The 10,619-nt window shown below is 31.7% G+C and overlaps 1 protein-coding gene across 13 annotated transcripts; it reads right to left on the minus strand.

Moving 5' to 3' along the window:
• Positions 1–1,539: 1,539 nt before the first annotated feature.
• LOC100537796 (ETS domain-containing transcription factor ERF-like) lies at positions 1,540–8,423 on the minus strand. Of its 13 annotated transcripts, none has more exons than XM_073929686.1 (6): positions 8,246–8,423; positions 7,420–7,477; positions 4,663–4,891; positions 2,990–3,104; positions 2,841–2,910; positions 1,540–2,046 (listed from the first exon to the last, which is right to left on the minus strand). In XM_073929686.1, exons 2-6 carry the CDS (start codon positions 7,475–7,477, stop codon positions 1,898–1,900), a joined length of 621 nt encoding a protein of 206 aa, XP_073785787.1. In that variant the 5' UTR covers positions 8,246–8,423; the 3' UTR covers positions 1,540–1,897. The 13 variants fall into 13 exon arrangements, 12 of the variants coding, with proteins under 12 accessions (XP_073785787.1, XP_073785781.1, XP_021329597.2 ...); XM_073929680.1 differs by having other exon boundaries at positions 1,540–2,085; XM_021473922.3 differs by having other exon boundaries at positions 1,540–2,089.
• Between the last annotated feature and the right edge of the window lie 2,196 nt (positions 8,424–10,619).

The following is a 10,619-nucleotide window of genomic DNA, read 5'->3' on the forward strand; positions in this document are numbered from 1 at the left end:
CTTTGAATTTTCTTTTCTTTTTAATCATTTCCTAAATGATGTTTAACAGAGCAATGAAATCTTCACAGTATGTCTGAAAATATTTTTTTCTTCTAGAGAAAGTCTTATTTGTTTTATTTCGGCTAGAATAAAAGCAGTTTAAAAAAATTAAACCCATTTTAAGGACAAATTTATTATAGCCCCTTTAAGCTATATTTTCTTTTTAGATCTTGGATAGTCTACAGAAAAAACTATTGTTATACAATAACTTGCCTGATTACCCTAACCTGCCTAGTTAACCTAGTTAAACCTTTAAATGTCACTTTAAGCTGTATAGAAGTATTTTGAAAAATCTCTAGTAAAATGTTATTCACTTTCATCATGGCAAAGATTAAATAAATCAGTTATTAGAAATGAGTTATTAAAACCATTATGTTTAGAAATGTGTTAAAAAAATATTCTCTCCGTTTAACAGAAATTGGGGAAAAAATAAACAGGCTGGCTAATAATTCAGGGGGGTTAATAATTCTCACTTCAACATTTCTCGATCTTTTTTTTTTTTTTCAAATGTGCAGTTGTTGGTTTATTATGTAAGGAAGCCCGTTCCCGCCATTGAATGATAAAAAAAAAAGAATATCTAAAAAAATATATATATAATAATATAAAAAAAAAATTAAAAAGTCAGAATTCCGAGTTATTAAGTCAGAATTCTATAAAATTATGTGAATTATATGAATAATGAAAACATGTTGTCACTCAGTTTTTCTGAACTGATACCTTATATTTTAGTATATAACTATTTTTTGCACTCCATTTTTCTATATGCAAAGGTCTTGATAAATGTGACCTTCTTTAGTTGAAAAATAGTATCATTCTACAAAAAACACACATATACAGCATTACAAAATATTACTCTACTTCTCCTAATGTATTTAGACAGAACTGTTAAATGTAAGTTCAGTTAGGGCCAGTATACTTTATGTAGCACTAATTAAATAACCTAAAACTGAAAAGTAATCTCTCTTTGAGTTTTTCAACTGAAAAGTCATTTTAAGCTACTCAAATATTCATTCATTCATTTTCTTGTCGGCTTAGTCCCTTTATTAATCCAGGGTCGCCACAGCGGAATGAACCACCAACTTGTCCAGCAAGTTTTTACGCAGTGGATGCCCTTCCAGCCGCAACCCATCCCTGGGAAACATCCACACACACACACACTCATACACTATGGACAATTTAGGCTACCCAGTTTACCTGTACCGCATGTCTTTGGACTGTGGGGGAAACTGGAGCACTCAGATGAAACCCACGCAAAGGCAGGGAGAACATGCAAACCCCACACAGAAACACCAGCTGAGCCGAGGTTCGAACCAGCGACCCAGTGACCTTCTTGCTGTGAGGCGACAGCACTACCTACTGCGCCACTGCCTCACCTAATATTAATTAATAAATAATAATTAATAAATTAATCAATAAATAATAATGATAAATAAATTAAATGTGCGTATGAGTGTGTGAGAGAGAGACATATCATAAACCAAACATGTGACCAACAATGCGTAAAAGGTACAAAGACATCCATCTTTATTTAACTATGTATTATCAGACAGATACTTTAGTCTTGGGCAATTAAATTGTTTTACACATATATTCCTTTTCAAATTATTCAAACACCTTCAGTCGTATCTTAAGTTATTAGTGTGACATATATAAAGTGCTTTGCTCTTAACCTGTCAGTAAAGATTTATAAACTATTTATAAATACAACAATAGGACTAAATCTTCAAATGCATGTTGGTCTCTGGAAATATTTTTCTGTCTTCTTTGCTCTCGTGGTTTTTATTTAGCAGTTCACTCCTGTCTTGTAATCCCAGAACTCTGTTGAGCGGCCAATCTGTGCTGTTTTTAACTGGCCAGTTTAAAGATTGGCTGAACTGAAGGGCGGAGCTGACTGGTGACAGGGAGGAGAGCTCTGATAGGTTAATCCCTGAGGGAGGTGGCCCAGGAAAGAAGGGAATCTGCCTTTGGATTGGATGTACCTGGGGAAAGGGGAGGGGTTTAGGGAAGCTGTAGGGCAGCAGAAGGGGATGAGAAATTGACTGCATACTAGCTATAACACATATAGGACACACAGAGAAACATAACATCAGTGTTAAAATATAAATCATAAAGTCTCAAATCAACAATAATTAGTAACACTTTACAATAAGAGTAAATGAATGTATAATGATGTATAATAATATGCAAAAGAAACAAAAGAGTTCATGTGTGAATAATGGCTACTTCAATTACTTGTTAGTGCATGTTGTTAATTAATATATTAAGTTTAAATGTAACCATCATGAACTCATGAGCTGTTAATGTGCAATTATGTCATGACTTTACTTGGAGGGGCACATCACCATTAACTCATCCTTAACTACTCATGTATTCCTGTGTTTAAACTGTTGATGTTTACAGAACACTTTTCTATTGTTATTCAGTGTAAATGCACTAGACGGATGTGCATAAGGAGTTCATGAGTAGTTAAAAATGGGTTAATGATGTTGTGCCCCTCCAAGTAAAGTCATGATATAATTATACAGGAACATTTAATGAGCTCATGATGGTTAAATTAAGCCTTAACTAATGTGGTAATTAATACATTAATTAACAAACAATCATGTGCAAGTAATTAAGGTAGCCGTTATTCACACATGGACTCTTGGAACTCATGTTAAAGATTTATTATTAGCGCATATGTTTACTCATCATTAGTTCACAATAAAGTAGTGTTTAGTTTAGATATTAATACATCATTATTCATGTACTGTTATTGTAAAGTGTTACCAAATAACTCATTACTCAAAGTTCAATCTTACCCCTGTCAATAGAAGAGTTGTAGAAGGAAAGCTGAGAAGGAAAGACAGAGAAGGGGGCAGATGGTGTATTCTGAAAAATAAAATGACAAAAAAATATTATAATTCAGAAAAAAAAGGTCAATAATAATATTGAAAACACTTTTATGCACCTGTGGGCAGGTTGGAAGACTTGGATAGTTCACTAAGATTAGCTTGCTGAAGTTAAACCTGTAGGTAAAACGTTTTCCTTTGGTCTTGTGTAAAATGCGCTTATTATAATAATACCTGAAAAAAAAAAACAATATTAAGCTCCTTAAATATCATAAATACATGCACATGTGGGTTGCTTTTAAAGAGATTAGTTGACTTGACATAAAAAAGGGAGTAACCTCATTGCAAAGTTATTTAAGGGGTATTAATTAAATATTTAATTATTATCTGAATGAACTACACTCGCGGTCAAAAGTTTAGGGTCAGTAGGATTTTCAAATGTTTTTAAATAAGCTTCTGCTCACCAAGACTGCATTTATTTCATCTTAAATACAGTGCAAATTGTACAATTGTGAAATGTTATTGCACCATAAAATAACTGTTCAAAAGTAGTTTATAATTTAATTTAGTAATTTATTCCAGTTATTTTAAAGATGAAGTTTCAGCTACATAACTCCAGTCTTCAGAGTCATGTGATCCTTCAGAAATCACTCTAATAATAATTCTTATTATTATAAGAATATAATATTATTATATTCTTATATATATATATATATATATATATATATATATATATATATATATATATATATATATAAAATATTTAACAATTTACCATTTTTAGCTTTAATAATTACCGACTTAATTAATAATTTAATAGGTTAATAGATCATTTAATATTTTAATTAGGAATTAAAAAAACGCGAAAAAAACTGACAGCAAACCTTTGACATGTAGTGTGTGTTAATAATTTTAAATAATTTACATCAATTTATCATTGCAAAATATATATTTTTGCAGTGTACAACAAGGTAAAAAGCAATCATTCATATTACCCCAAAAAGGGAGTAAACCTATTGCTTTAAACAATTTAAATGGACTTATAGAACTGTTGTAAATATTTTTGTAAATAATACGTTGAGATGACTAGAAAAGTTAATTTGACCCAACTAAAAACGTTTAGACAGGAAGATTTCTTTACAGTGTAATAAAAATGATGCATTTATGTGGGGTTTCTAAATTGTTTGTATGTGTGAATGTCTATCTCTATGGAATTCAAAATGCATGGGTAACAGAATCTGTAATCATAATTTATAGAAAATATTTTATATAAGTCATATGAAGTATTTATTATAACATTACATGCCGAAGCACATAATTGTAGATATCAAGTTAACACAATAGGGCTACATATCTCTGAAGTAAATACATCAATATTGATTTTTTTTTCAATATTGTGACAGTATCGTTTACTGTAAATTTGTTACTTCTTTGGTTTTGGCATTTGTTTCCTTCAATCATTCATTTGCACCCCCATTTTCATTATAAAGGGTTGCCACAGCGGAATGAACCGCCAACTTATTATTGTTATTATCAACTTAATATAGCCAAATTAATTATATGTTTTTTAAAATTATTATTGTAATACTTTTGTATTGGCTTTTGAAATAAATTTTTCACTTTATTTGTTGGACCCCAGGAAGAATAGCCATTACTTTGGTAGTGGCTAATGGGAAACTAAATAAACAGTAAACACAAATACAAAAAAATCCTGTCACAATACAATATTAAAATGTATTATTCTTAAGTAACATATCTGAATATATGTTTTTGCTGGTGTCAGTGGATGTACCTTAAAGCTCTGCTGAGTTTATCATAATTCATGTGTGGTTTGCCCTTCCTCTCCCCCCACAGTTTAGCCAGCCTCTCTGGATCTCTGATCACAAACTCTCCCCATTCGCTGCCCCAAGTTATAGCTCCGCCCTCGCCACGCCCCAAAAGCTCTAACAGAAAGTGCCACAACTGCACCTGCCGCGAGCCCGGAGACCAGGCGGGTTTATACGCCCAGTCCGGAAAAAGCACTGCTGAGGGAAACAAAATTAGCAATGCATGAGGGATGGAAAAAGTAAAGAAACAACTCTGCCAAAACTGTTGACTGGAATGATGCACGGTAACTTCCAAACCGCCAAATTAAAAGACATACGTGAAGATTTATATGCTTAAAAATATAATATGAAAAATGTTTGTATTTTACCAGACTTTTATTTAATAATACTTTTGGCCTAATTGTTTTGCTTTGGCGCAAATGTCAGCCCATGTTTTTAGTTGCAAAATGTCAACATTTGAAGTGGATCAAAATTGTCTTAAGACAAGATTAGGGGTTTTGAATAGTTTTGGGACAACTTTGACGAAACACATTACATAAATATAAATAAATAAATAAATAAATACACATTACATTTACATTACGTTACAACTTTGACAAAAGGTTTGATCTACTTCAAATGTTAAATACTGTAGGTCTAAATTTGCTGTCCCACCATTTGCATATTTATTTTTATTAATTTAGAATATTTATTTGGGTTGTTTTACTACCTGAAGTAAGTTTGAAATGTCAAATAAGAAACAACTGAGACAAGCAGTGACTATACTGTAAATTTACAGATTAAATTATGACTATTTTGTTATCCAACTTGTTTTAAAGTATCATTAAAGGGATAATGTAAAAATGAAATTTCCTCATCAAATTTGCCCTCAAGTGGTTCTAAACTTTATGAATTTCTTTCTTCTGTTAAACATAAAACAGGTTTTTGTGAAGAATGTTGGGGAAAAAAACAGCCATTGATATACATATTATACTGTTAACAAATTTCCTGTACATTAATTTACTATCAGCAGTTTGCCATCAACTGACTGTAAATCAAATTTACAGCAAATATACTGTTATAATATGTACAGGGTTTTTTAGTGTTGGTATTCACAGTGTTGTTTATCTTTACTGTAAAATATACAGTATTTTAGTTTTTTCACTTGTAATATATTTTCATACAATGAAAAAAAAAAGCTTTAATAATAATAATTCATTGTTTATTTATCTATTTACTATAAAACAGCTCAAATGACAGTATTTCCTATGATTGGCCAGGTTTCAAGGTTGTTGTTTTTTTATGTATTTCAATTCACAGCAAATTAAAATTACAGTTTTAATGTAGTCAAGAGGATATTTCCTACGATGCAACTTTAAAATACAAGTTTAAATCACTGTCATACATTCCTTCATTCATTTTTCTTCGGCTTAGTCCTTTTGTCAGGGGTCGCCACAGTTTATCCAGCATATGTTTTACGCATCGGATGCTACGATATTAATAAACAAATAAATAAACATATATTAAAATATATACAAGAGTTGCATTGGATTTGTTAGCTTTAAATTTAATTGAAAATGTCAAATAAAAATGGCTGAATTATTTTAAATAATAGACAAATAAATACATTAATTAATAAAATAAAATTATATTAAACTCTAATAACAAAAGTAAATATTTTATTACTTTTTTGTTTTTTACCTGCATTTCAGTGTGATAACTGCCATGAACAACTGAACATGCACATGTGGTATTAAATTATAGAGCTCAAATGTTTCAAGTAAACACCATTTACTATTTAAAAGGGGATTGACTATAAAAAATCCCTGCATTACATGAACAAATGAACAAACTCATACATAAATACAAACATAAATAAATAAATAAATAAATAAATGAATAAATAAATAAATAAATAAATAAATCATGGATATAATGGTGAAATATTGTTTATCAGCAATACATCAACAGTGTTGCATAATTTGCATGAAATTGGTTTAATAAATAGATTTTTTTATTACTTAAAATGTATAATTGTTTATTACTTAATATATTGCTACCCTAAATTCAGAAACATGGTTTATTTACATAACATTTACATTCATATAACAGAAAGAGTCATAGCTAAATGACACACAGTAGAATTGAAGAGAAAGAATATTTTAAAAGATTAAAAAAAAAACATTTAAATAAATAAATAAATAATTCTGTTTTTGTCCTGGATATAATGATGAAATATTGTTTATCTGCAATACATCACCAGTGTTATATAATTTGCATAAAATTAGTTTGATAAATTGAGTTTTTATTACTCAATATTCATAATTTTGCATTACTTAATAAACTACTACCCTAAGTTCAGAAGCATGGTTTATTTACATAACATTTACATTCGGTAGCAGAAATAGTAATAACTGAATCCCACACAGTAGGATTTTAAGAGAAAGACTATTTTAAAAGCTAAAAAACAAACAATTAAGCAGAATCTACAGTATAAATGATGTGTAATTTACTGCCTTTGTGAGAATAACGTTATCCTGCAAGCCATACAAAACTGTAATCTGATTATGAGCGTTTAAAAATGCAATATACTATAATTATAAGCAATTAATTTTTTGGAATCTTATTATGTAATCAGTTAAACAGCACTAATCACAAACATCACACATATCTAATAGCAGCAAAAAAGAATTTATAAAAAATCTGCACCGCTCTCTTACAAACACACGCACACATTTACTTACTTCTGCTCCAGTAAGTTGAGGAAAAAGGGCCGAGAGAGGAATTACAATTACACTCCATCTGTAAGATATTAATATATTCATCATCCTCTTCATAATCAGCATCATCTTTGCTCCCTGAATTCAATTAAATCTTTGTGTAAAAAAATAAGAAGTCATTTGATTGTAATCCAATTACTTCCAGCGGACTGTCAGTTCATGTCAGGACTGTGTTTCGCTCAATACTTGGATGAAAATATTAGATTTTCAGAGATTTAATTTTAATTAGTCATTCAAAAAAGAAATGTTGCATATTTGGGAATCTGCTGGTGATGTCAGACTATTAAAAAATGGATAAAGAGCGTTTTCAGCAAAAGCTTTACATGCATTTCTCAAAAAAATAATAGTGTTTGTGGTTTTTGTAAACTACAAACTAAATTCTTTGCATTTGAGTAAGTTTACATTACATTACACCATTACTATAAGTTTACATTGTTCATAGTAAACTTATTACTATTACTAAAATAAGTTTGCATTACTAAATTTAATTTGCTTAAATTCAGCCTATATAAACTGTTTTTGTGCTTAAATTGTACTTAAAACAATTTTACAACAATTTTTTAGTGTATAAACTCAAATTATTTGCATTTTAGTACGTGTTTCATTACATCACACTACATTAAAAGACTTTTAATTAAATTCTTAACATACATTATCAGTAAATACTGTGCTGAAATTCAGAGCAACCACACATGCTGATACAGTAGTGTCAATTATTTCCACCTTATATAAAAACATGTAAAGCATACAGTGCACTTCTGAAAGCTGGTGTTAAAGATAGCTGTTTTACCTGTCCGGCAGAGATGCTCAATTCGGAAGAAAGACACCTGTAAAGCCTCTCTCACTATTTATCTTTACCTCTATTTGTCTTTCTTATTTACCATACTATTAACTTTATCCTGATCTCTACTTCTCCTTCTCCCCCTCTCTCTCTTTCTCTGTCACTCCAAACTGACAGAGGAGAATCCAAGCTTTCCTATTTGAGGAGGATGTTTTGTATTGGATGTGGATTTGCCTGGTTTGGCACACAAGAAGAAAGAGAGAGAGAGAGAGAGAGAGAGAGAGAGAGAGAGAGAGAGAGAGAGAGAGAGAGAGAGAGATTTGGTTTAGCTAATTGTAAGCTTAAATAATTGATCAGGTTATCTCATTTTACTTTATTATTATATAGTGACCTTTTTTACTTTGCATTATCCTTTAAATTGTTAGGTTTGATCTTTTTGTCAGTGAGTTTTTAATTGTTTTTAATTCACTTTTTAATTATATTATCAATTTTAACTTTCTATGTTAATATTTTAACTTAGGCTCATTCTGAAAACGTACCTCTATATACATTTCTGGAGAGTGCCAAATACATCCCAGGAGCAAATTTTTTTAGCAGTTTTTGTTTTTTGCGAATCCACCAGAGGCTGCTGTGTACACTTTTTTCAGATCTCAAATTTCTCGCACAAGTGCCATTATCTCCTGCTTTTCTCGCGTAAATCCACCATCCGCCCCTGTTGACTGACTGACCGATCGACTGACCCACCGTCCTCCTTCCCTAAATCCAATCAATAGGATTTTAAAAAGCACCAATTGACCAGGACCCACCCCCTTTCCTAACCAACAGTGTTTTGAAAATCAATCCGGAAAAAAAAAGCCCTCACCTATTTTTACCACGTTTTCTGATCTCACCACTTTCTCACCCTGTTATTTACTTGTTTATTTTATTTTTTGGCTTTTGTTGTACCTGCTTTCTAGAACCGTTCTTTGCTGGACTCGAACCCCGTCATCGAAGTCAACTCCTCTCTGTGTCTCAAGTCCTTTGAGGTACATGGAGAGCCACTGGACAAAGTATTAACAGCGGGAAAGCCATCCACACGAAGGTAATCATTTATACTGCCCTGTAGCATTCGTTTTAAAGACAGAATGCAGCCATACATATATGGCTACATAAATCACAATCTCCAGAAGCGTATATATGGCTACGTTTTCAGAATGAGCCTATGTTGCAATATTTGGAAGTTTATTCCACTGTGCCAAGGGATTCAGCTGAAGGAAAATGAATGAATGAATGTTAATAAGTCAAAATAACATTGTAATTTTTAAATAGAAAAATCAGTTACCCTGAATGATGAGGAAATAATATTTTACCCGTATTTGACATTTTATTTTCATTAATGTTAAAGGCTATTTGATCTTAAAGTAGACATTTTACTTGCATTTAATGTTATTAGCATTAATTAATAATAATGAAGTTAGTTTTGGGGGAAGTAATCCCAAAGAGGGATGTTTTTTTTTTTTGACCCATCGGACAAAATGTTGTGTGTTTGCAAATATCAAAAGATGTCATTTATTTTAAATAATAAAGTAACATATTACAAGTAAATTATATCATAAAATATATAATACCTAACCTGAAAGCTTTAAAGAATCATCCTAAATGATCATTTATTAAATTCTTCTCACACCAGGACAAAATAGCATCCTAAAATTCATGCATTCATTCATTTTCCTTTGGCCCTTAGTCCCTTATGTATCAGGGGTCACCACAGCGGAATGAACCGCCAACTATTCCAGCATATGATTTACGCAGCGGATGCCCTTCCAGCTGCAACCCAGTACTGGGAAACACCCATACGCTCTCACATTCACAAACATTCATACACTACGGCCAATTTAGCTTACCCAATTCACCCACAGCGCATGTCTTTGGACTGTGGGGGAGCACTCGGAGGAAACCCTTGCGAACACGGGAGAACATGCAAACTCCACACAGAAATGCCAACTGACCCAGCTGGGACTTAAACCTGCGACCATCTTGTTGTGAGGTGACAGTGCTAACCACTGAACCACTGTGTCACAGCATCACAGAACAATAAGCCAAATAAATATCTTCACTAGAGGTGAAAAAAACTGAGAATTAATAGATGAAAGAATAATTTCATATCTCTGTCTGTCTACACACACACACACACACACACACACACACACACACACACACACACACACACACGAGGCAGTGTGACAGGTGACACCGGAGGCTTTTAATTCCAGTGAACACACAAATTCTGGTCCAGACAGACATCAATAATTCATGCTGTTAATTGAGTTGAACGTTATGCTTTTAGCCGTAGATCTTTAGGTCTGACACACACACACACACACACACACACACACACACACAC

Source organism: Danio rerio, chromosome 2, assembly GCF_049306965.1.
Source record: "Danio rerio strain Tuebingen ecotype United States chromosome 2, GRCz12tu, whole genome shotgun sequence".
Taxonomy (NCBI): Eukaryota; Metazoa; Chordata; class Actinopteri; order Cypriniformes; family Danionidae; genus Danio; species Danio rerio.